General features: G+C 37.0%; 2 protein-coding genes across 7 annotated transcripts; one reads left to right on the top strand and one right to left on the bottom strand.

Annotated features, from left to right (window-relative positions):
- On the bottom strand, positions 1,940 to 17,668 carry LOC109850182 (HBS1-like protein). Of its 6 annotated transcripts, none has more exons than XM_020420127.1 (11): positions 17,590 to 17,668; positions 16,801 to 16,944; positions 15,360 to 15,572; positions 8,170 to 8,239; positions 6,653 to 6,954; positions 6,436 to 6,546; positions 5,502 to 5,956; positions 4,551 to 4,719; positions 3,108 to 3,347; positions 2,894 to 3,028; positions 1,940 to 2,388 (listed from the first exon to the last, which is right to left on the bottom strand). In XM_020420127.1, exons 4-11 carry the CDS (start codon positions 8,219 to 8,221, stop codon positions 2,257 to 2,259), a joined length of 1,596 nt encoding a protein of 531 aa, XP_020275716.1. In that variant the 5' UTR covers positions 8,222 to 8,239; positions 15,360 to 15,572; positions 16,801 to 16,944; positions 17,590 to 17,668; the 3' UTR covers positions 1,940 to 2,256. The 6 variants fall into 6 exon arrangements, with proteins under 6 accessions (XP_020275716.1, XP_020275718.1, XP_020275717.1 ...); XM_020420129.1 differs by having other exon boundaries at positions 15,360 to 15,548; XM_020420128.1 differs by lacking the exon at positions 17,590 to 17,668 and adding an exon at positions 17,454 to 17,537.
- Positions 9,165 to 11,183, top strand: LOC109847399 (protein FAR1-RELATED SEQUENCE 5-like). Its single transcript, XM_020416632.1, has one exon. It carries the CDS (start codon positions 9,165 to 9,167, stop codon positions 11,181 to 11,183), a length of 2,019 nt encoding a protein of 672 aa, XP_020272221.1.

Here is a 27,451-nt window from a genome sequence, read left to right as displayed (position 1 = left end):
GTACAAATAAAAGGCAGATGGGGAATGTGGGGCCCATGAAGGCACGTGAGCCGCATGAGAGGCTGGGTTGGATCATGCTTTTCTTGCATTCTTTCAACTATAGCAAGCATTTATCTGCCTTTAAATTGGAGTGAAAGCAAGGTTTGTTCCATGTCATGAAAAGAAGTATGAAGGTACTAAAGATCATGCTCATTTCATGGTCGCATTGAATTTGGTTATAATTTTTGTTGAATTTTTTCTTTTTGCACAACTTGTCGATCTAAGGGCAAGAATAGAGGTTTGCAATTTTTCTGAATAGACTCCGACCACTGGGACTCATGGAGTGCGGCACATCGTTTGGCAGAATCCACTGTTAAAATTGAGTAGTAGATGTTACACTTGGCTCTCAAGAACTATCATTTAAACCATTTAATCACTCAATTAACATTCGATGTGGAACTAAATCCTAGGGTATCACAAATCTAATCTAAAGTCTTATATTAACTGTCATGTGAAAGAAAAGAATATTATTAGTATTGCTTCTTTTAAAGCAATGAATGAATCTACTTTTTAATATTCATATTCAAAAAGCAGCACAAATCATGGTCGGGTTTATAATTCCCAACTACCATTCTCGCAATGATTGCAATAATAAAAGGTTGGTTTACAAATTTCAATCTTCCAAGCGGTAAGCTACACTTTGATCTTTAATAAAAATTTTAATCAAGAGCCCATAACTCGCTTTCCAGCGACAAGAAACTCCATCAGAAGCTCCTATCGCAATCAACCAGGGTCCTTCGATATCTTGCTTGGTCTGCAAAAGTATTTGACATAGTTAAGCATTAATCTACCCTAGCTCCGGAGCCGATTCACTTACTTGCATCGGTGGACAAGCCAAATCATTATAATGAAAAAGAAACAAGTTTCGATTCCCCAAAATAATAAAATAGAATTAAAATAAAATAAAATAATAGTAGGGGTTATTTCGATATTAGCCCCTCACATATTCAAATGTTTCGATATTAGCCCCCAATCTTTGAAATTGATTTCAAGCCCCCCAAAATCCTATTAGTAAGTTGAAATAAGTCCACCCGGTTAAAATCCGGTTGAAATGGGGGAATGTTCTGTTTACTAACTTTTTTGGTGGTTTGCCAGTTATACTCAACTCTCTCACACAAATCCAAACTCATTAACCACTTTAACCTATGCCCGTTAAGCTCCCCCAAACTATTTTCCAATTCATCTTCTCCAGCAACTCTCTTCAGCTCTAATCACAAATTTACACCGAATAGATACCCGTTGAGGAAGAAGTTGGAGAAGATACTAGAGAAGATGAAGTGAGAAAAGGTTTGAATTGGGGTTTTATTAATCAAATTTGGGGAGCTTAATGAGTATAAGTTAAAGTGGTTAATGAGGTTGAGTTTATACAAGTTCGGTATAATTGGAAAATCAACGAAAAGTTTATTAGACTGCATATTTCCCCCATTTTAACTAGGGGCTTATTTCAACATACAAGATTTGAGTGGCTTGAGATAAGTTTCAAAGATTTTGGGGCTAATATCGAAATATTGAAAGTGGTGGTGGTTTTTTTTGTTGGGGGTGGGAGTGTTCTTGCTAAGATCAATTTCAGAGATTTAGGCGGCTAACTGATATCCAAAAAAACATAATAAAAACCTTAATAATAAAGCCTTCAGCAGTTTACATGTTAAATACACGCTACATTTACACCCTATATCATTAGTACAAAGCCCAAAATCACCTGGAAGATGCAAGTGAGAACTTACATGTATCGTTTGGCTCTATACAATATCACGACAACATGGAAAACAACACCAAGATCAGTTACATTAACCCAATATTTTTATGAACAGCCCAATACAAACCTCCAGTCGTTAATACATCATATATGCCCAAAAATTGCCTGGAAGAAGCAAAAGAGAACATATATATCAATATATCATTTGGTTCTGTACAACACCATGATAACATGGGAAAATATATTATGATCCATCGATCCAGTGACATTTGATGATACATGAGTCGACCACTTCTATGAACAGGAGAACACAACCTTGAGCAGTCTACATGTCAAAAACAAACTCTGTATTCACAACCTACAAGCCCAAGAATCCCCTGGAAGGTGCAAGAGAGAACTCCTGTACCATTCGTCTCTATACAACCATGCTAACATGGAAACAATACTAAAATCAGTGATATTCGTCAATGTACGGTTTCTAGCATTTCTCTGAGCGGTACCTGGGCACACTTGCCGAGGAGCTACGTCTCTGGCTCTATAACTCGAGTCACGATACCAACTGCAATAGTATTACCTGCAGCTCTTAGGATTACCCTCCCGAGGACCCGACACTCGGAGAATGCTTCAACACAAACTGCTTCATCCAGGGAAACCTGATATGCAATCAGGAAAAATAACTTCAGTGTTTTCCATAGCCCAAATGAAATGTTAAATCTTTGAAGTTGGAGTGAACAATTAGCGGTTGTTTGGCTGCATGCAATTGTGATTACAATGCAACTGCCAGTTGCATGCAAATGCAGTCGTTGCAATTGCCGTTGCATGTAGTCGTTGCCACATTTGTTTGGTTCAGTTTTAAAATCATGCAAATTGCAGTCGCAGTTGCACGTTTACGTTTGGGGTTGAGGGTTGAGTTTTTTCTTTAAAATTTTCATTTTATTTTATTTATGACCGGGGGAGGACAAGGTTACAGATCCAGCCAAAAAACCACCTCTTGCAGACTTATGCCCGAATTTGTACAAGTCAAACTGGAACAGGTCAAGTTGAGTATCTATCCCGTGAAATAAGATGAACATAATCTCATTCACTACATGCTATATGACATCAGCTACGAAAGGTTTATACAAAAAAAAAAAGAGATTGAAATTGATGTCTCCTCACCTCTATTATAGCACTTTGTTTAGCTGTAAGCAAACGTGGCGGTCTTTTGGAGGACTTTCCAGATTTCGGATCTATCAAAGACAATATCTTCACCACTTTTGCTGCTGTCCTTGCATGATGTATGTGAAACTCAACCTGCATTTTATCTTCTGTGAGATCCGGGAATGGAAATACTAACCATTGGTTAAAAAAACAGTAGAAATATGATGCTTGCCTGAGATCCAATCAGGATTGGTGCTGTAATTGCCAACACGAGGATCTTGAGCTCCAATGTGGAGGCAACAGTCACAGGAAAATCTGGGAGACAAAGCACCCCGCCAGGAATTACATGACCGCCATCTATTCCTTGCAAACTTACAGCAACATTATCTCCAGCTCTTGCAACACTGCATGGAGAAGAATCTCTCTCTATAGCCCGTATTGTTGCTAAATCACCTGAAGGCATTACTAGTACCTGAACCAAAAATGAATTGTCACTTGCAAAGTTTTTTCCTTTTTTTTTTCTTTTTTCTCTTTTTGGGGGTTGGGGGGTGGGTTCAAGAAATGACTGAGAAGAGAAATCATGTTATCATCAATGAGAAAATATACTACTATAAATTGGTTACTTTGCATCATTTTCTTGACAGAGAACCTTTACCCCTTTGTTCCAATGGTAAAACTACAAGATATTTAGCCTATATTTCTTGTGATTTGTCTTAAAGGGATAAAAAATAAACGCTAACTAAAGGCTGATAGGATGACAGTGATTTCAGATAAGGGCGAGGACATTGAATCCAAGTTCCCTCATCTTAACAAGTAGCAGATTTATTAAATTCATGTGCCAAAACGTCTCGCTGCAAGCTTTTCCTACTATCCTCATCTTTTTCTCTACTTAAGTCTTCTTACTCTTTCTCGAATCTTCGAGGAAAAAAAAACTAAGCCCCTCTCTGCCTTATGGGACATCCTCATATCATAAACAGTGTATAGCCTCATGCTACCTTTTTGCTTGTCCTCATTGTCACACATCATATATTTGCTTTATTGTTCTCGCTCTGTATATTTTTTAAATTCAAAAACATTTTACTCCTATTATTTAATAACTTATGGACAATCCCATTCTGGTTTTTAACAATGCAATTCCTACTTTTCATACTCTATTTTTCTCTGTGCACCATTCTTCTTCTCTTTCTTTCATTCATTCCCCCCCTTTTTTTGGCGTGTGTTTCAAAGTCGCTGAATCTCTTCCCTTGACCACCGATTAACCTTGAGACTCCACCAGTATTCTTCTCCCTCTTTACATTTATTATTCTCATTTTACAAATTTTAAAGTACTTGATGTTTCTCGCAACTCCTTGATGCATTACCTCTAACCCCAGTCATCTTTCCTTGCCTTAAGAATCTCTTGACCATGTTTCTCGCAACTCCTTGATGCATTACCTCTAACCCCAGTCATCTTTCCTTGCCTAAGAATCTCTAGACCACTGTGAACACAGACAATGTTCCGATATAATGGAAGACCCCTAAATATGGTGTTATGAAAGTAAAATGAAATGGATTTTATGTGGTTAACTGAAACCTTAAGACATCATTTTGGCAGAATGAAACAGGGATTTATTTCCTAAAGGCGTAAACCCATGTTCAAACCAGCTACATAAATAATAAGAGACAGATATAATACCTTAGATCCACTTCTAAGAGCTCCTCTCTCCAATTTACCACAAGCAGCCACTTGTCCCAATGAATGTGAGGAAATACCATCACATATAGGCAAAAGAAGTGGCTTCGAAACTTCCCGAGGTGGAGACTGCAAAGAATCTATAGCATCCAGGAGATAACATCCTTCGTACCTGAAAAAAAAGGTTTCTTTTAACATTTAAAGCAAGGGAAATGTCCAGAAAATTTCTTAAGTACTTTACAAAGCATAAATGATGCATGCTTCAAATATTTATGTTTCAAAATGACACAAGTATAGACAGTTGTACACATTTCTCAGCCATTCATGAAGAAAGAAAGTTCCGCGCCGCTGATGCACTGTAACAACATTAAATATCAGATAAGAAACAAAAAGTCCTTAAATATATGCGACTCAAATATCATCAGGTTTCTCTATCTCCACTTATTAAAGATACATCAGAACCCTTGACGCCTTCATCTTTATTTAATTTGTTCACTCGAGAATAGCCCCAACGAAAAATCTTTGAGGACTCAGGACTGCACTCAAAGCCATGCACTAAATTTAAATAAGAAATCAGGCTGAAATTTCCTTTTTGTTTTCATATACTAATTGATATTTATTTCCTCGAGTTTCGTGGCATATGAATGATTAAATTCTGAAATCATTGAGTGAATAAAGGAAGATGGAAACCAAAAGGAAAAAATTTAAGAAATACAATATATGACTAGGAAACTTTTGCAGTTGCACGCATCTGAAAGAGCGTCATGCTAGTAATATATTACATAAATAGATGGCCACAATAATTAGTACACAGTGCATTTTTATACACCAGTATAAAACAAAATTTATGTGTAAATGTCAACAAGTTGCTTTTTTTTTTTTGAGATTAACCAAGCTGCCCAAAAATATATGGACAAGGGATTCAGAACCAGATATAGCAATTAGCAAACATACCAACAAGTCAAACGAACATCCGAAGCAGGTGATATCAAATTTTGATTTTCCATCACGCTTAAAGGAACCCAAGTCACATTTGATTCCTTAAATCCATAGGAACGAAGGAAAGAACCCAGTTGCACTTTAATATCATCAAATCTTCCCCTTGAGTACTCCACCACATCCATCTTATTAACAGCAATAATGATCTGCTCAACACCAAAACTCCTAATAAGTTGTGCATGCTCTCTCGTTTGTCCAAAACCATTTCCACCCAAACCAGCTTCAAAGGAACCTATGGAAGCATCCACAACAAGAATGGCAGCATCTGCTTGTGTCACACCAGATATCATATTAGGAACAAAATCTTTATGGCCTGGAGAATCAAGTAAAACAACACGGTATTTCTCAGTTTTGAAATATGCAACAGTGCTCTCATCCATTGCCCAAGCATAAGTGAATGATCCTTTCCCCTGCATTTAGGAATGTGTTTGGTTGTTTCTTAAAAGTGAATGTCAACAAAAACAAGTGTTGACTTAGAAAAATCAAACACGTTCTACAAAACTTAAGGAGAAGTTAGCAGACCTAGCACACTGAACATGGTGCCCAATAATTGGGACTAAAAGAAAAACAGTTTGGCAAACCTACAGCAGTTTATCAAGTACATAAAGCACATATGATGACTCGACCAAATTGAAGCAATCTGACAGGTCAGAGATCCCCCAGTAATTCACATCATCATCTATTTTTTTGCCATCAAAATGAAGCAAATATGGTGTAAAACTCAAAGCGACAAATAAAGTTCTACAACAGAATTGACTTGACTGGCAATCAACCTCTGAGGTTGATTTCAGAAACTTTGATACCAAACTCCTGTTAGGCTCATTTTGCAAAAGAAAAGACCTTGCCTATATAAAACCTAGGAAACTTAGTTGAAAGAAAGAAATATCACCTTTTCTTTGGCTTCCTTCTCATTTTTATGCATTACTTTCTTTGAAATCATTCCTAGAAGATGTAGCAATCTCCCAGATAAGGTGGATTTTCCGGAATCGACATGACCAACCTAACAGAGTTACAGAACGATATGTTGCATGCTTAAAAGATATGAAGAAACATGCAAAAACATAAGAAGAATCTAAAATTCTAGATTTCAGCAAGCGAGAGCTTACAATTGCAAGATTTAATTGACTCAAACATCCTTCCTCTTCTGATAAAACCCACTTTTCTGGCTTGTATTCAGCAGCAGAAGTCATTTTTCTTGTGCCTTTGGATTTCTTATCCAATTTAAGAGGATGAAGATTGCTGGATAGAATTTCTGATGCATCTCCATTATCCCTAGCACTGCTGTTCTCACATTGATCAGGATCACCAATTGCAGACAGTGAGGCAGCTGATTTTTCCGTTTTATCAATCTTCGGTGCAAACTTGAGTATTCCCTTCTTACCTGAAGCCCTTGGAGGTGCTGAGTCACCTGGAAGAATGAAAAATAATAATATAACAACAACAGTTACTACTACTACTACTATTACAGCAATCATGCTGAATAGGATAATAATCAAATAGATAAAGGAATAGGAATAGAAGTTAGAGAAATTAAGTAAAGAAAGAAATGATCCAAGTGCAGATATGAAGGCTGAGTGCAAAAGTACCACCCTCCCCTGCCCCCACCCCACCCCCCAAAAAAAAACCAACCACACACACACACAAAGAAAAAAAGAAAAAGACAAAGGAAAAGGAAAAGGAAAAGGAAAAGGAAAAGGAAAGAAAGAAGCAACGAAAGTTCTTTTACATGTTGGTAAAAACTATGGACAACAATAGAGTGCCTCACGTAATGCTCCTGCTTCTGCCACAAGCTCCCTTTTTATGTTGACTTCTCTTTAGTGTTTTCTTTTAAGGGTTTCACAACACTGCTTTCATGGTAAAACCCAAACATTCCTATATCTAAGGAAAGAAACAATGCAAATATGAATACTGCTATAAAGAATGTCAAGATTTTTTTTTATTAAATTGCTATACACCTAGAGTTAGATGTACAAGCTCCCAAGATTTTTCATGAAGCTCAGTCTTTACCAATCGACCAACTCATGGGTCTGCTCCGAAGCTCTATCAAGATGGTCTGTTGAGACAACAACTGCAACAAATGCTTAAGTTAGTTAAGTTCTACCCTCAGACCCAATGGAAAATAACATGGAAAACCAAAGCATTGATCATAAATATCATGCACCATCACTGGTTGACACCGGGGTTCTTACATTGACAGAAACAGTGGAATTGTGCATCATAGTCTTGCAATGCTAAAGATAATTAAATTTAAGTGGAGGCAAAAGCCACCTTCAGAAGCATTCAACAGTTGTGAAATATATCATCTTAATGTGGTGGAAAAGAAGAAATAGGAATTCTGATGAGAAGACATGATAAACAATTGAGATAATCAATCCGCAATGTACCCAATCAGGTGGATAAAATGTATTTGCGAAACTTTAATTCTTTAACTAGACAACGAGATACATGCTCACTACAGTGTCAAAGTCGTAAACTTTTGACTATATGTAGCTAGTTAGCTACCTAGTCAGGTTGCCTCTTTACACTTTTATTTCTGTATATTTCTGTACAAGTAATTATATCCTCCATTCGTAATATTAATAATTCCTTCCTTTAATAAACAAAGCTAGAATATCTAGCTTACCTTTTGAACCGATTCTCGAAGAATTCTTTCCAAAAGAAACAACAGTCATCATGGAGAAAGAGTGTCAAACCCTGAAAGGAAACATTGTATATTCATCAGAAGCACAGTATTCAAATGTCAACATGAAAAAAGAAAAATACTGGGCCATCAGTAATCTGCTTGACTGTTATCATATTCCACGTCCACATGCATGCAATTCACATTCATATACATTCATAAGAAGAGAAAGATCTACATATGGTTTTCATAGATCTAAAAAAAACTTATGATAGAGTGCCTAGAGAGGTAATGTGGTGGGTTTTAGGAAAAATAACATGTATCTAGTATATATATTAATGTGATTATATATATACCTCTCCTCCGACCGCAGCGCCGACCCTAAACCCTCTCCTCCGACCGCAGCGCCGACCACGTGTGGAATCGAGTCGAGAACCCAAACCCTCTCCTCCGACCCCAGATCCTGCTCCCTCTCTTCTCGCCGTTGTCAGATTGGAAACCCAAACTCTGCTCGACGCTTGAATCAGGTGCGAAATTTATATACTTGCTTGATTTAGGGCTTTTTGATGTGGGTTGTTGATGTTTTAAACGATTACTTTCGAGGTTGTTGTTATTCTTGTTATTTTTTAAGCGATTACTTGCTTGATTCTTGCTATTCTTGTTATTTTTTCGAAAAAAACATATATCAAGGAAATTAATTAAGCTCTTAATTGTTTCGTGTTCATTTATATTTTTGCTAGCTGAGAAGCATAATATATAATATCTAAAATAGTTGGCTATTGAAATCAGATGGTGAGGTCTGGACTGAATTTTTTTCCCCATTTCTTTTAAAACCGTTGTTAGGTAAAGTCTAGTTTATAGTTAAAAAAGATTAAGTTGCTCATTATCTGTTTGTGCACATGAAAGATATTTGTTTATGTTTGTGCACAGTAGTCTTTGATGGTTTATTCTTGATGTTTGTTGTTGATGTTAATTTTTGTAGGTAAAAATTGTTCTTGATGTCTGATCCAATAAAAACTGAAGATGGTTGCTCCCATGTTGTTGATGAACAAATATCCCAGTTAGATAACTTAGTTGTGCCAATTGTTGATGAGCACTTAAAACCAAAAATAGGAATGACTTTCGACAGTTTAGAAGATGCTGAAAAATTCTACAGAAATTACGGAAAGGTCGGAGGTTTTGATATCCGTAATAGCACAACAAATTATGGGAAGGATAGAGAATTAATTGGCAAAAGTTTTGTTTGTTCGAAAGAAGGAGTGTTAAAGAGCAAATCGTTGGAAATTCGACGATGTGGTACAATTAGAACAAATTGTAAGGCCTTGATTCGCTTCAAATTAGACAAAAACATTGGCATATGGAGTGTCTACAAGTTCGTGGAAGAACATAATCATACAATTACTTCACCGAGTAGAACACATTTTCTAAGGGGAAACCGTGAGGTCACAAGTGCGAAGAAGACATTAATAAAGCAGTTTGGAGAGGTGAAAATTCCAACAAACAAGCAAATGGCCTTCTTTGAAAACTCTAGCGGAGGTTTTCATAGAATTGGATGCATTGAGACCGATGTGAGAAATTATGAAAGAGATTTGAGAGAGGAGAGGCGTGGTCATGATGCACAATTGATGTTGGATCATTTCAAGTCGGAACAAGAGAAGAATCCTTCATTTTATTATGTTTATGAAGTTGATGCAGAGAAGCGCTTAACTCATTGTTTTTGGGTGGATGGCATTGCTCGAATGAATTATCAACACTTTGGCGATGTTGTCTCCTTCGATGCCACACATAACACAAATCAATATGGCTTGGTATTTGTGCCGTTTGTAGGCATAAATCACCATTGGCAAAGTGTTTTTTTAGGATGTGGCTTGATCCCAAACGAAGAGGCGAAGTCTTTTGTATGGTTGTTTAACAAATGGATTGAAGCAATGGGTCATCCTCCTTCAGGCATGATTACAGATCAATGTCTTGGCATATGCAAGGCAATTGAAACAGTTTTTCCAGAAATTCGGCATAGGTTTTGCATTTGGCATATCTTGGACAAAGTTCCGGAGAAGTTGGGTCAATGGGCTTATAGAACGGAATTTATGAAATCTTTCAAAGAAAATATTTGGGACTCCGACGATGCTAGCTCTTTTGAAGAGAAATGGGTTTCAATTATTAAGAAAAATGGATTGGAAAAGCATGATTGGCTAAATGATATCTATGAAATTCGTGAAAAATGGGCTCCCGTTTATCATAAACAATACTTTTGGGCCAGAATGTCTAGCAGTCAAAGAAGTGAAGGGATGAATGCATTACTAAAAAAACATATATCAAGGAAAAATTCACTTCATGATTTCGTGACTATATTTCAGAGGGTCTTGGCGAGACAAAGAGAGGGGGAGCTTAAAGAAGATCATTGCACAGTAGAGAAAAAGCCAAAATTAAAGACTTTATGGTCAATGGAAAAACAAATGGCCCAAATCTACACGAAAAAAATCTTTTATATTTTTCAAGACGAGCTTCAACCTAGCTTAATGTATAACATTGAGCTAGTAAAAGAAAATGAAAGAGAAAGTACTTTCCAATTAAATTTTTGTGGTCATGATGAAAAATTGAGACATATTATATATTGCAAAACAACTAAACTGGTCCGTTGTTCGTGTTTCATGTTTGAATTCAAGGGCATTCTATGCCGACATATCTTGGCATATCTTAAAATTACCAATCATAGTGAGTTGCCGGAGCAATATATTCTAAAAAGATGGTGTCGAAATGTCAGAAAAAGGGTTGTTCTTAGAGATGGTAATATTATTGGAGATAATGCCACAATTAATTTTGCTTCTCGTTTTAGTGAACTAAATTGCTTAGCTAATGAAATGGTCGAAGAGGGGCTATCTTCTAATGATGCATATGAATTAATGCGTGAAATGATAATGGATGCTATTAAACTTGTGGCGTCACGCTCGACTGATTCGTCTGAACAAGCTCTGCCTTTGAACCTTCAAACTCCTCTTCATCAGACACCCATTTGAAGAATCCACAATTACTCTCTTCAATTCGCGCATCCCAAAAACAATCGACAGGGGTTCCTCTTAGTTCCAGATCTGGAGAGTATAGCCCTCCTTCCACAATGGCACAACAGTCCACGACGATTGCTTGAAGATGACTCCATGATCCACGGCTACAGATACAAAAGTTTAACCAGACAATCATATTAAAGAGCAAATTAGAATATGTGCATCCATATGAAGTTATAGCCAGGTCTACATTCATCCAGATCAAAGAGACATTTCGGTTTTATAGGGGTGGGGGTGGGGGCACCATCCTCATATACTTTAGCTTAAAATCCACAGGTTGCCATCACTGCAGTAAACAATGTATGTACTCTCAAGTGGATAACCAATGTGGCAATAAGCAATCGATGATAGATTAAAAAAACCAAGTTGCAAACATTGTCACATGAATATGTACTGCTAGTCATCTCGATTTGCTTTCGTTCGTATAAGATGTGAATATGGAATCAAGGATCTAGGAGATAAACATATATCACATGAAAAACAGAGACCTTCACTCACATCAGAATCTATAGATCAACGGCTGCAAGATTAAATACACTACGAGTCATATATAGAATATGAAATCCATCAACTTAGAAAGAAAATAATACTCTTTGATATTGCAAAAGCTTCAAATTCTCCCATTCAACCTCAAATAACAAAAGGAGTCAGGTGGATAAATGGAGAATGCTGATACCCTAAGAGACAGCAGTTCTAGAATTTCGATATAACTATAGCTAGAGCTTAATAAACTTATCAAACACAAACAGATCCACATCAAAATCAAAATACCTCATATTACAAAACAAGATTTCCACAAACTTTACCTTGGATTGTGAAAAGGCCCAACTTTGTTGGCATACAAAGGAACATGCTCCCCCTCCTTAAACTTGTGATTATCTCCTTCAACTCCTAACCCTAGCCCAATCAACACAACAAACAGAACAAATCCCCCGATCTTCCTAATCTCGACAAATCTATGGTTCTCAAACAGGCAAATTGAAATCCACAGATCTAAGAACGAAAGCTCATCAAAGATGAGATTTTGTTTCACAAAGAAGGCAACTTTTTGGTGACCCTGAGCTTATAAGCATATTCTAACAAGAAGAACACCAACGGTGGCAGAAGCCCTAAATCAAGCAAGAAGATGAAAACAAACCTGATTCAAGGAAGAGAGTTTGGGTTCTGCGGAGCTCGACGGCGAGAGGGCGTCGGCGCTGCTCGACGGCGAGAGGGCGTCGGCGCTGATCGACGGCGAGAAGGTTTGGGTTCTGCGGAGCTCGACGGCGAGAAGAGAGGGAGCAGGATCTGGGGTCGGAGGAGAGGGTTTGGGTTCTCGACTCGATTCCACACGTGGTCGGCGCTGCGGTCGGAGGAGAGGGTTTAGGGTCGGCGCTGCGGTCGGAGGAGAGGGATCTGGGGGTCGGAGGGGAGTTTGGGGAGAGAGAATGAGGATTTGTATGTAGGATAGAGTAATAACTAGAGTATGAACTAATGAAGGAGAGACTAAACCGTTTCCTATTACCATAGGTTTTTACCAATGGTCAGTCTTAAGTCATTATCTTTTTGCATTAATTATTGACCAACTTACTAGGCACATTCAGGATGAAATCTCATTGTTTATGTTATTTACGGAAAATATAGTGTTAGTTAACGAAACTAGAAGAGGTATAATTTCTAAAGTAGAAAGGTGAAGATAAGCTCTTAAAAATAAAGGTTTTAAAATTAGTAGAACAAAAAATAGAATATATGGAGTATATTAGTAAAACTAAGAAAAGAAAAGAACCTATAGTACATATTGATGGTCAAGAAATATCTAAAAGTAATTATTTTCACTATTTAGGATCTATCATTCGACATGGTGGTGAGATTGAAGATAATGTTGTCCATCGAATCAAATCAGGATAGTTAAGATGAAGGAGTGCTTCAAGAGTCTTATGTGTTCGTACAATACCAATGAAACTAAAAGAAAATTTTTATAGGAATGTTATAAGACCACCAATGCTTTACGGGTCAGAGAGTTAGGCAATTAAAAAAATATGTGCAAAAAAAATGAGCGTAGCAGAAATGAGAATGTTGTGATGGTCTTATGGACATACACTAAAAGATAGGATAAGAATGAGTACAACCATAATAAATTAGAGGTTGCTTCTATTGAGGATAAAATGAGAAAGAATCGACTGAGATGGTTTGGTTATGTATAATGAAGACCTCTTAGTGCACCGGTTAGGAAAAATGATAGTATTATAGTTAATGAGGCTAGGAGATCTTGAGGTAGACGTAAAAGAACTTGGTTGGAAGCAATTAATAAGGATATGATAATGTTTAACTTAATGAAGGAGATGTCCCATAATAGAATGGAATGGTAGAATAAAAAATTCATATAGCCAATCCCTAACATTTAGAATAAAGATTTGTTGATGATGATGTTGTTGTTGTAGACATATATGCATTCATATCCGCCAGTATCCTAAAGTTATAATATACTTGCAATTTGTATTGTCATCGGCTTAAGAAAGTATAAATAAATATGCAAAGATTTGCAAACTGTAACTTCATGCACGCCAATTGAATATATTGAGAACAAAGGCAACTATAAATTAACAGGGAGAGGCCTGTCACCATGCTACATTATTTCATATATTTGATTGGTATGCTATGCATAATTTTTCAACATTTCGCATCATGAAAGCTACGGCTATTTGAAAGATAATGTAACTTTTAAATCTTCAATACTAAGCATGGCACAACAGTAATTAATCTTTATATTCTTCAGCAGTCAATAATCGACCATTTCAATATGGGTTGTTAATCATGCTAAATATATTACAAAGGAAATGAGACTAACCAAAATAATAGCTGACTAGCTGACAGGTCTCTTATTTGATGACATGAGAACAAGCCTTCTATTTTTAAGAGTGGTGTTAGGAGCACACCACCCACCACAATCCCAACCACACTCCCCCCTCTCAATGCTACAGTAAACCAGGCCCCACATGGGATTTTAAAAAATTTAAAATCCTATGTGGGGCCCGGTTTACTGTAGCAATGAGAGGGGGGAGTGTGGTTGGGGTTGTGGTGGGTGGTGTGCCTCTAACATTATTATTTTTTAATTACAAATGCAAAGAAAATACTGAACATACTTTGTTAAAGATTAAGCCCAGTTTCTCTCCCGGTGACGTGTCTACACTTAATACCTCCTAAAGCAATGTCTCTCAACAATTTTTTCATCAATCTAGCAGAATCATACATAGACTAGGATTATAGATGTTAAGGTGAATATCAAAGAAGATTTCACACTTTTATAGCCATTGTTGCATTAAAACTTTCCTGATGCATAATGTTGCCATACTGAACCTTCCAATAGTACAAAATGCAATATAGGAATAAATTCATAATCATGAATTTAAGATCCCATCAATCGTGAAATTCTGAAAACTTCTACCAAGAAAGTGTGCGCGCATACCCATTTAATTCACCCAAGTTTGGATCCTTGCAATGTCAGAAGGGAGCATAAACCACATTCAGAATGATCAATTGCGCTTAATGCACCCAAGTGAAATACATAAATAAACAACACCGTGAAAACTCTTAGCTTGATACTTTAAAATATGCACTGAGCTAGTTAATATATTATACGTTTCTACGTTTCTGACATTCTATATTTTAAAATTGGTTTTTTTTTTGCATGTATACCCCTCAAATCTTCCATATTTGCAAATTTACCCTCCAACTCTTCCTATGTGCAAAGTTGCCCTATTATTCTTTCTTATTGGGTTTTTCTACCCCTCAACTCAACAAAGTTAATGTCAAAGTTTTCTGATAATTTTCAATATGTTTCCAACATTTACCCATTTGGACACTAAAATTGTTAAGCGGGAGGGGTAGAAAAATTCAACGTGAGAGAGTTGGGGGGTAATTTTCCAAATATCAATATTTGGAGGGTAGTTTTGCCAATATGGATGTTTTGAGGGTGTATATGCAAAAACCCCTTTAGAATTACTATTCAACTTATATTAGCATCTAGGCGTCCTGTCTCATTTTCCATGTAGTAGTACTCATTTCACATAGTTAGGCATCAATATAGAATGTATTGTTTAGAATGCATTAAAACAAACGGAAATATTAACTGTAAAAATACTATCAACATACCTATATTGATTGAGCTACTATGCTTTGGAGTCATAAACATTTCCCGAAGAGCATCGAAACGTCCTTTAGCATTTCCTTTCTCATAAGAATCATTGACTCTTTTACTTAGCAACTTATCAAGAACCACATCTTTCTCAGTTTCTCCATGAGGTTTTCGGGCAAAAAGTGATTTAGCCAGCATAGATGCTCCTGAGTCCTTGCCCAAATCACAAACTATATCAAAACATAGTAACAACATCAATAAATAATCAACAAATAAGAAATTAGGGTTAATCGCGGACAGACCCCCTGTAGTATCTCCCAACTGCAAAGAGACCCCATGTAGTTATGTTTGTTGCAAATAGACCCCTTTTAGTTTACTTGTTGCCAATAGAGCCCTGTAGTATTGGCGCAAATGTGAATTCACCCCCTAGTGAATTTTTTTGACTCTTTTAAAAGTAAAAATTATAATAATAATTAGCTATTGGGTGTCTATCCTCACAAATGTTTTAAATGTCGGATGTCGGGCTCATGCCGGGCAGCTAAAATTCATGTCGAATAGCGAAAATCGGGGATATGTCGGAGGACATGTACTGAATATTGGATTGTTATATCAGATGGATTTCTACTCAATGTTGGTCACCAAGATGGAATGCACTTGTCTTGTTATAGCTCATCCTACTTGAGCTGAGTATTTAACATCAAGACACAAGTTATTTTCCATTTCTTGAAGGGAAACAATGAAATATTATGCCAACAAATAAATAAAATACACATTGTCAAACTAGAACTTTTGAAATGATTTGCATAAAATTAACAAAAATTAAAGTGCATTGCATAAAATTGAGATTAAGTATTAGACTTTGGATTCATTTCCAACTATAATTCAAACTTATTGTTTTCATCATGCTTTTATGAATTCGCAATTTTAATTTGTAGAGACGAAGACAAATGAGAGAAGATCGTGGCAGAAAAGAGAGCAACATTTTTTTTCTTTCCCCTAATCTATATTATATGCTATCGGGTTACTATGGGAGCAAGGGGGTAAAAGAATAATTAATCCGGTTCGGGTTTTGAGTACTAAACCTAAACCCCAATACTTCTCAACTAAAAATCGCCCGATTTTTCAAGGCTGAAAATCGGCCGATTTGTCTGCAATATGAAATGGTCATATCCGTGTCACTCTATCCTCTAATTCAACATGTCGGCCGACATTTAAAACCATGATCCCAACCAATAAAACTATAAAGGGTCCACCCATCTCCTCAAACATTTTTAACGATTTTAAGAGTAAAAAAAACGAGTCACTCAAGGTGTTTATTCGCAACAAGTATAACTACAGGGGGGTCTATTCGCAACAAATAGAACTATAGGGGCTCTCTGCAACTGGGTGATACCACATGGGGTATGTTTGCAATTAACCCATGAAATAATCAACAACTGAGAGCTTCAATCAACGGACCTTTTCTCTCATCATTGTTTGCAGCAACGCTAGAGGAATCACGAAAAACACCACACACATCACAAGATAACAAGCCATCATCATTATCGTATGTGCATATGGGGCACTGCCACAGCCCCATCTTATACAGTTTCTATCAATTCCCTGTCAAAACGATCAGAAACTTCAACAAGTATCCACATAATTTATTTATTATAACGAGCAAAGGTTCGAAATTCCTTTTCATCCTGATTAAGTAGTTACAAGTAAATACCTTTATCTAGAAATTAGAACAAGTAAACAGCTGACAGTAAAGCTAGCCTATGAAATGAATAAATGCGAGTACTGGTTTGAATTACAGAAATAAGTAAATTTTGATACTAAATCAGGGAATTCCCAAAGAGATTAAAAAAAAAGGGAGGAACTGCACTAAGAAAAGAAAAAGGAATACGTACAACTAACCACAAAATTTCTTATAATTTTAGCTCTATCTAAGAAAAGGAAACGAATAGATTTTTTTTTTTTTTAAATCCTTCTTTGTCTTCTGATTAAACTACTGCAATTAAACAACTTTATCTAACAAGAGAAAGCATAACCCAACAATGCGAGCGCTGGATTGGATTATAGAAATAAGCAAAAAAATTATTTGTAATCAGGGTTTTGCAGAGAATTACTAAAAAGGGAGTTATACTGAGACTTTGAGCTCAAGCATCAAATTGCATTTGGATATACTAAAAATTAAACGAATATTAAAAAGAACTAAAGAAACTGAAGGTGAAGGGTGAAATTGGGGTGAAATTACGCCCTGACCTGGTTCGATTATTTGCTAGATCCCCGATTGATTTTGCGGGCACTCAGATTTTGGGACGGTGGATCGAGAAAATATTCAGTTTTTGCTGGGCCGAGTCACGGTGGGCTTTAACGGGCCGGATGCTAATCAGGGCACGAGAGACGAACATCAATGGGCATGTTTGTTTGCACGAAAGTAATAAAGAATTAACTGAAGTAGAGGAAATTTCTCCTACTTCAAACAAAAAATTATATTTGTTTCTTCGAAAAGACTACTTTCAGCTAATTCTATAAATACAGATGTGACGTTTAGATGACACTCCTACTTCTAGAGGGGAAGTGGATAAAAAGTGGGGTCCACTTAAATTAGAGATTTACCAAGAGTAGATGATCTTAAATGATTTATCCAATTTTTATCCAAACAAACAAATAAATAAAAGAAGATGATGAAGTACTATTTCCGCTACTTCTAAAAATATATGAAACAAACAAAATAAATACTATTTCTGCTACTTTCTACTTCATAATTGAGGAAGTTACATCTTCGATCCACTTCTTACTTCTAATAGTTACGTCCATCCAAACGGGTCCTAAAAGCAATTTGACGGCGAGGAAGATAAAGGAATTTGTCAACTAATAATAATAAAAAGAAAGAGAAAGTGCTTTTGGCTAATTGGGAAAACAATTGGCTCGATTTGTTTAGATTAAAATTTTCAAATTCGAACCAACTAAAATGTAGCCTAAAACCAAACTGCACTGACAAATTTTGGTTCAAACTGTGATTAATGTTCAGCCCCACGCATGCCATAGAAAAACCATTTTATCTCTTGGATAGAATTTGACGGCTCGCAAAGTTGACAATTAGACCGGGTGTCTACTCCTAGTAACGCTATAGGATCATATTAAATTAGATAATAATCTTGGTTCAAAATCCGAGTCATGCTTGCTCAAATGTAAATGATAGTTATGTGTAAATAACTATCTTGTAGGTTATTTAGATTTTTTTTTATTCTTAGTTTTTTTTACTGGTGAATAAGATTTTATTTCAGTCTCACAACTAGAACAAAATAGAATGCGATACAGCAGTACATGTCGTAAAATATATCGGAGTACGTTAAACTTAAAATTTGTCGCAATCTGTTAACAAATTTACTATTCTTAGACTATTCTAGGTCTCCTTAGTCTAAAATTGGAACCACACAAAGTTGTAAATTGAAGTATGGGAGTTAGAGGTAGCAAATGATTAGAGGAAAAAAGAGAAACTTTTCGTCATAATAAGCTTGCAATTTCATTTACTGGTCATCTCAACTTTTTAAGAAATCTTTCACAAAACTATCATGCTATTACATGTTTGGAAAAAAACCACCATAAATTATTTTTATTAGAAACGTATCACGTTACTTTCAAATTTGGAAGGGGTGAAAAAGGCCTAGTGGTTAGGGTGAGAGAGCAGTTATAAAAAGGAAATAAGAGCAAAAATGCGTTACTTGCATGTCACATACCCAACACGCACTAATGGCCATCAATTAGAGCATTTTACCGGAAAAATCGCTGGCTTTTTCTTGAATAAGATAGCTTATAGATTTTTTTTTGATATGAAATCTTCGACATTACATAATAATTTTGTGAAATTTAGTCTTATTCATTTGGTAACAGAAATAGGAACTTCCATATACTTTTAGGTACCGTTTGGCCGGGCGGGGGCGGGGGCGGGGGGTTACCCCTTCTTAATCCACCAAACAAAAAAAAATCTGTACAAGAGTTAAATCGAGTTAACCCTCTATAATTTACCAAACATAAAACATATAGAAGGTTTAAGCTAACCCCTCTAGAGGGATTAAAATGAGTTAACCCCTCAAAATGAGGGGTTTACTAATACTCCTATTTAGAAGGATTAAGAGTTAACCCTTCTAATTACAAAAAAAATAGTCAAAATCGTTGTTATTCCCAAACACTAAAACTGATCACAATAACTAAAATAAAACTTATTTAACGGGTTAATAATTTAGTCCTTCAGATTATCGAATAGATTAATTATATTAATCATTCTTTTTAACCCCTCTTCCTTAACTCTTTGACAAACGGGGGGATTAGGTTACACGTGCCAAAATCTAGACAACAGAACCTAAATAAAGGAGATATAATTGGGATGATCGGGTCGCTGTTGAGATGGAAGGGAGGGTTAGCTTGAAGAGAAGTTGACATAGCTAGCCTCGGAAACCTACTGATCGGATGCCTTCACGTACATCACGAGGCTAGGTCCTGGCCAAAAACCCTCTCATCTTCAAACCAGAGGATTATAGATAAAATAAACAATCTGTAAATGCTAAATCTTTTAAAATTAAGAGATGAGCTATGCTATTATATATACACACATAAGATTGTTGTCATTTTGTCACAAGGGTTAAGGAACACCTCTAGATGGTGTTTCTTTTGACATTAGGATGTGCTAGTAGTCTCCGTCTTATCAGGAGTGTCATCCTGAGTTCATGACATCAATTAGGTCAACAAGAAGTCTATCGAAAGATCTTTTATGGACTGTTATAAGTAGATACTAACTTGAATTGTCTGATCGGACGTCAATGTGGAGAAAACCAGAAAAAAAAACTAGCTTTTCTGTCATAAGCCGACTCATGCACATGCATAAGTCGACTTATGGTAAGTCGACTTGTGTCTGTGCACGAGTCGACTTACGTTCTGCTCTGGAGTTGTGATTTTTTCGCTCTGTCAAGTCGACTTGTACGTGAAGCATGTTAAGTCGACTTACGAACTGTTCTCCAGTTGCTGTTTTTCTCTCTGCCAAGTCGACTTATGGCACCTGTTAAGTCGACTTATGACTGGTTTTTTGCACAGGTTGGTTTCTTGTTTGGACTCTGTTTGGGTTTCTGTTTGGATATAAATAGGGACACGATTTTCTAGGGTTTAACATCAGATATTTGAGAGATTCAGAGAGGCTATTGAGCATTGTGAGAGGGAGATATTGTGAGCAAGTTAAGAGCTTTGGTTGAGGGTTAGTTTGAGTGGTTTTGTATGATTGTAACCCTTTTGTACTCTCATTGATTTAGTGGGATCTCCTCATCCTCTCCCCGTGGACGTAGACAAATTGCCGAACCACGTATATCTCTGTGTTTGGTTGGATTTGTCATTTTTGGATTGGATTGTGCTTGTGTGTGGTTCATCTTCTTCCCGTGATCTCAGAATCGTTCGGTATGCGCGTGCACGCTTCCGCATAGGCGCGCGACAGTCAAGGGCATGCCGGTCTAAGGGCGGTAGGAAAATGATAGAAACATTAAAAATAAAGAAATTTAACGTTATTTTAACGACTTACTTGCACAAGGAATATTTTCAATCATGCGGAAAATTATTAGATTATACTTTAGAAAAGAAATTTAGATCTAAAGAGTTTATTCTCCTCCCGCTTAGAGGTATCCTAAGTGATGCAACATGGCTGTATTGTACGGATCACATGTCAATAATTGACAAAAAAAGTTTTTTTTTTGGATCGATTATAAAAATACAAAATGAGCTTGATGGTCACTAAACCAACGGATATTAGTTCTAATTATATACACCAAAACTTATCTGTATTGGTTCTTTTTGCAACAAAGCATGACCTGGATTAGTCCACTTGGTGATTAATGAAGACGGCTCAAGAAAAGTGAAGTAGAAATTATCCTCTCAAAGTTGCTTACTTATGTGCTAATTAGTATTTATTAGTACTTTCGCAAATCCATCAGATATTAAGTCCTAAAGGTTACACTTTTCCTCTGATTTTTAAAGCCTTACAGCTAATCCGTACATGACACGAATACGCAGGGGAGTAAAGTTCTCTCTTTTACCTTTTTACAAATGCAGGTTTATCTCCCGTGCATTAGACACTAAAGTGACTTCTCCTTAGCAATGCACCTGAAGAGTGTTGCAGATCCATGAAAGAATGAACTAAGAGCATCTCCAACAGCTTTTCCAAAATTTTCTTCAAAATGGGGAAGCAAAAGTCATATTTTTTAACTAATTTTTACACCAACTCCAACAGCTTCCCCATTTTGAAGAATCCTTTTTTTCCTCCAAAAATTTGGAGAATGCTGCAGATTTGGGGAAGCTTCCCCTTTTTTTCTCCTCCATCCCTATTTTGGGGAATGAGATGGGGAATCTGTTGGACCAAAAACCTAACTAAATTCTCCAAAAAGGAGAAATGGGGAAGCTGTTGGAGATGCTCTAACAAAGCAGAGAAAATTAACAACCACATAAATGTCGGTATTTAGCGAGGTTCGACAATCTATGTAATTACCTATATCTTAATAGAATAACCGGGTCATGATTTCACAAACAATAATCAACGGAGATTACAAACTCTAATTTTGCTGTCCTCTGTCGTATGTTTTTAATATTCCCTTTTGAATGTTAGACACTATGCCACCGAAGATACCAAATTATATGAGCGCTTTTGTCTATAAATTCGTCCGCGATCTCCCCTAGCTGGGGAGAAAATACGGATCCTGATGCTATATACTTTCCATGTAAATAAATTAGGCTCCACAGTAAACCTTCAGAATATTGGACACTTCTTACCTTGATTATGATTTGTCTGAGGTCAAAAATTAGGTACAATTTACAAGGGATGGTAGTGTGAACTATACTAGAAATAATTCACAAGTCTCTAAATATTGGGCTATTTATGATTTAGCAGATGAAGATTCCATCTGTAACCAATGTATGTACTTGTATGATCCGTTACTTTAAAAAAAAAAAAACTATGATTCGCGTTGTTTCTATGTTTAGGGAACACACTCTACTTCAAACCGTCCTCAATGTTCTCTTTTGACCTTGTGATGGTAACAATGAAGCAAAAGGTTGGAAAATACCCCCACAACACGTACAAGGAAAAGTATCCATATGTGGACCACTGAATCCAACTAAAATCTCTGTGGTCCACCAACACAGTACTATTTCCTTTTTTTTTTATGTCACTCTTCTATCTTTCATTTCTCATTGAAAGAACATGATAAGTCTTAACCTTTAAACTCCTCTTTATGGGGATATGTTTCTGTTTTATTTGGACCAATCTATGTTTGATAGGATATGGATATAAGCATCTGATTAGAAATTTTAAAATGGTGTCTTGAACTTCTACAGAATAATAAAGAAATTATCGCTTGTAATTTCTCATTTTTCTGGATCATATGCTACCTATTGCATTGATCTAGAGATCGGATGTCACGAGTCTAACCTAAAATAATTAGGACTGGATATAGCAAATGTGTTATTAAAAAAAACGAAAAATCCTTTAAATCTGCACGTGCTTAGTTTAGAAATATGGATCGGATGAGTAGTGTTTTGAACCATGAAACTAAACCTAGGCTCCATGTCTCGGATCTAGTCGCGAATACTTTTATGGTCTCTCCTCACCTTGAAAATTTTGTGAGACGTATATAGATGGAGAGTAGGACATTGCATTACCATTGCCAACAATTAATACAAGTTGAATTTTTTTTTTTTGCATATCTTAGCCCCATATTTCCATTTGGCCTTGCATTATCTCTCTCTCTCTCTCTCTCTCTCTCTAGATGGAGAGTAGAACATTGCATTATGTCTCTCTATAGAACATTGCACTATGATTGCCAAGGACACTAGTTGAAAGAATTTTTTTTTTCCTTTTTGCATATCTTACCCCATATATATTTCCATGATGTGGTCCTTAAAAACAGCTTGGATCTTGGTGGTATAAGGAGAGTCTTGTCTCTTCGAAGGGTTTTGCTTTGCTATTTTGGTACAAAGTTGCAGGTCTCTCTCTCTCTCGTGTGGTCCTTAAGAACAGCTTGGATCTCGGTGGTATATATAAGGGGAGTCCTGTCGCTTCAAAGGATTCGCTTTGCTATTTTGGTACAAAGTTGCAGGTGGGGATAAGGAGGAACCCAAGTTTGGAATCTCTACTTTTCTTTGTTATTACTCTTTAACGACTAGATTAATTAAGTCTTAATCAACCTTATTAGAGATGATTTGGTAATTAAAATTGATGGGGGTTTAGGTCAATTCTTAGGTGTTTATTAGTTAGTTTTGAGCTTAGGTCGACTAATATTTAGATGAGAAACGATTAAGAGCTTACTTATTAGTAACTAAAAGTGAAGGGCTTAGGTCAAATGAGATAAATGAGTCACCTTCAGGTTCTAGTGTTTGTTTCATGAAGACTATCTAGTAGGTACTAATGCCATCAAAATATTACTTGTTAATTGCGCATAGGTTCAACAACAAATTTTTGCATTACTTAAATAAATGATTATCGATAAGGCTGATAAAAATCAATTTAAACGAGGAAAATGATAATTTATGGTCGTACAAAAAGAAAATGATAACGTTCTAATTGTTAAAAGCAAATTATGTATTATTTTCACATAAAATAAGTTTTAAAGAAAGATAATGATCGGATAAAAAATCAATAGACTTTTCATTAATCAATAATATTAATGGAAAACAAATTAATCAAGAGTCAACTAAGTAAAATCAAATACAAAACCGGTTACTCAACCAAGGCAATAAATCTTGGACTACTAGCACAAATCTGCCAGCATATTTTAAACCTTTCATTAATTTAAACTTTTCATTAATCCGTCGCCACAAACAGAGCCTAAAGGAGGCACTATTTATTATGCCTTCAAAATCTCACTCGTTAAGTGTAAATAATTTTAACTCATGTGCTCGGATGAGCAATACCATAAGTTTATTATTCAGTGATTGGGACCTTCGCTTATGAGATGGCCGTGAACAACGCCATTGGAGACTCATTCGGCTGAGCCTTTAATGATTCACCGAGCGAGAGAAGCAATAAGCTTAGATAATACGCATGGTCGTTTTGAAATTGGGATAGAAAGGTAATTTGCCACAACGTCTATCGAAATTTCAACAATAATTATAAAACAGGGTAAATTTGAAGGAGCTATACAGTTTGGAGGTAAAATTAGACGACCAATTTGAAATTTATTTGCCATTTTCGACCTAATCTTATCCACCTGCCTAAAACTGGGTCGAAAAATGACAAATAAAGTTCAAAAACTTCACAAGATTTTTAAATCCCGAGAAGTTTAGTGACTGGTTTGCCAAGCTAATGAAAAAGCTACCAAACTTCACAGGAGTTGAAATCACATGAAGTTTGGCCGCTGTTGAAATCACATGAAGTTTGGCCGCTGTTATAGTCGTTTGAGTGATGGAAAATAATCTCTAATCAATGGCAAACAAGTGTCCCACGTTATGCATAACCAATTTAGCACCTCAAGATAATCAGAGGCCCAATTTGGCCAACTCGATACGCCGATCTTGCGAGTACGGCTCAAAAGGCGTTACATGTTGACGACCCGAAAGGCGTTACGTGTCGTCTCCCGGCCGAGGCGACTATTTAATCACTCCACTCGGTCGACACCTTGTGAGGGCTACTCAAAAGGCTGTACTTCTCGACCACCAGATGAGTAGAAAGATCACGAAAAACCTCGAGCCCCTCCTGTGCACTGATGATCAATCATCTCACCATAAACGCTATTAAATGCATTATGGATGCCATTATTCCTCTCCTCCAATAGTATTTATGACACATAGGATCACGTCGACACCGCACACCCCCCGTCACTTCGCATTAAACACCAAAGTGACCTCATCTCCACTCTTCGACCGACACATGTAAAGTTGAAGCTGACTTGGCTACTAGCCCATGCCTGGTCAAAGTTACCTTCCTGCCCTCCTTCCACAACTATAAAATGAGATACTATTTTCCATTATAAAGTAAGCTTTTTTCACCTTTCACTGAGCTTAAGAACTACTGCAGTTCCTTATACTTCTCCACACAAGCAGCTCACTGACTTGATCATCAGAGGAACAAACGGGGAATCACACCCCGCCCTCTTAAGATTTATTACTTGTGCAGGAAAGTGTAGTTTGCCTAAAGAACAGACATTCGAAGAGTTAGAGAACCTCCGCCAACTTAATCTACCTTTATTTGACTGTGTGATTCCATACATCAACAGCCACAATTTCACGGGATTTTAACTCCCGTGAAATTGCAGGGTGCAACAACTAGAGAGCTCGCGAGCTCTCTGCCAAATGAGCCTGCAACGTCATGAGATTTCAAATCATGTTGTAGTTTGAGAAAACCCCAGTGAGTTTATTAGCTTTCTCTCGGATGTTATTTATAGTGTTTAGGGAAAAAAAGAAGTTTGTCCCTACCTGATGTTGGACTAAACAAAAGTAAACATTACTCTCAACAACTACTCTCAACACTCCCCCTCAAGCTGAGCATACATATCATATAGCCTAGTGTTTGGTGGAAAATTTTGTAACAAGAAAATGAGAAAGGAACTGTACTTGATTTTATTCTCTCTAACTGTTTAGAAAAAGAATGATTACAATTCTCTCAACTCTCAATTACAATTGGATTTTCGATTACAAAAGAGAAGAGAATGATCGGGATTCTCTCCTTTGTTTAATTCTGGGTTCTTCTTGGTAGCGATGAGATGCCTCCCTCGATTGTTCGCGTCGAGTTTGCTTCTCGTTGACGATCCGAATATCTATACTCACTGGAACAACTGTCTTATCTGGTTGATAACTCTTAACGAGTTTTGTGATTCAGAACAAGCAACAAACTCTAATGATAGAGTTGTTGGAACCGAAAATAATTCGGTTAATAAGCCAAATATCGACTGCTTAGAGTTCCTCCGTCTGTTGATTTCCCAGACTGTGTAAGGAGTCAATCCTCCTTTTTCTGATTCTGGAAGATCTGATCGAAAGATCTTCTCCAAAATCCAACCTCGCCTGAAAGATCCCCTCAACAAAAATCTGCCCCTGATCTGATTATCCAAAATCCGATCCTTAACTCTGTTGAGTTTGTTGATATTTATAGGAGGATTAGGGGTGTAACTGCCCCCATAATCCGCGCCTAAATGGGGGTTTAGTTACCCCATTAGTCGGGTGTAACAACCCACTAAAGCCACTCCTCAAATCGTGGGTGAAGAACAGCTTCGAAGTTGTTACGATCACGTTTGAATGAGTCAGAACCTTGACCTGCGTTCTGGCGGTGATTGAGCTGCGTTTGGCAGCGACTGACGGGCTGCGTTGGGCAGTGATGGATGAGTTGCGTCGGCAGCGGTTGATAAGCTGCGTTGGGCAGCGATTGATAAGCTGCGTTGGGCAGCGATGGAGCTGCGTTCGAGCTGTGCTTGGCAGCGATTGGAGCTGCGTTCGAGCTGTGCTTGGCAGCGATTGGAGCTGCGTTCGAGCTGTGCTTGGCAGCGATTGGAGCTGCGTTCGAGCTGTGCTTGGCAGCGATTGGAGCTGCGTTCGAGCTGTTGATTGTTGTAGTATTTAGATTTCTCTGTCTTTATATATGGATGACACCAAAGACCAGTAAAGAAGGTCTTATTCAGGCCATTTGTGACAATTGAGGCATCTCAATAACGCTCTATCAACTGCAGGTCATGATCTCCACTGAGTGTGTCGAATATCATTACACTGCTCATCAGCACCTCTAATGGTTGCTAATATAATATTAGTCATGTTGTTGTCGCAGCCATCAAGATCAATCATCTCACATAAGAAGCTGCATAATTGTAGTCTTCTGGAAGTCGTCAGATTGTAACTTCCATCATCAGTGTTCGATGGAGACTCAGCTATCCATTGTGATTTTTAGACAGCCTACAGAACCCCCTCCAAAGTTTTCGAAAGTTCGCGGTTGACTGGGACGAATTTTCGGAATACTTTGGATCCCAAAACTTTGCTAATTAAATGTATTCCATCGTAGACTGAGTAGAGCCTCTCAGGGTTTTAGGCAAATTTGGTCGACATCCTCCTTCTTGTTTGCTTTGTCAATAATGGCTTGGACCTCAGCTTGCATGAACAGACTTTC

Source organism: Asparagus officinalis, chromosome 7 (genome assembly GCF_001876935.1).
Source record: "Asparagus officinalis chromosome 7, Aspof.V1, whole genome shotgun sequence".
Classification (NCBI taxonomy): domain Eukaryota; kingdom Viridiplantae; phylum Streptophyta; class Magnoliopsida; order Asparagales; family Asparagaceae; genus Asparagus; species Asparagus officinalis.
Note: the sequence above shows the minus strand (reverse complement) of the source record. Positions and strands in the feature narration are given on the sequence as shown.

Excerpts from the sequence above, each read along its gene's own strand:
- LOC109850182 (XM_020420126.1), bottom strand. The coding sequence starts at position 7,021 with ATGATTGCTGTAATAGTAGTAGTAGTAGTAACTGTTGTTGTTATATTA. Across the intron at positions 6,547-6,652 it reads GTCAATTAAATCTTGCAATT|GTTGGTCATGTCGATTCCGG; the intron begins GTAAGCTCTCGC and ends TAACTCTGTTAG. Across the intron at positions 3,029-3,107 it reads CAATCCTGATTGGATCTCAG|GTTGAGTTTCACATACATCA; the intron begins GCAAGCATCATA and ends GATAAAATGCAG.
- LOC109847399 (XM_020416632.1), top strand. The coding sequence starts at position 9,165 with ATGTCTGATCCAATAAAAACTGAAGATGGTTGCTCCCATGTTGTTGAT.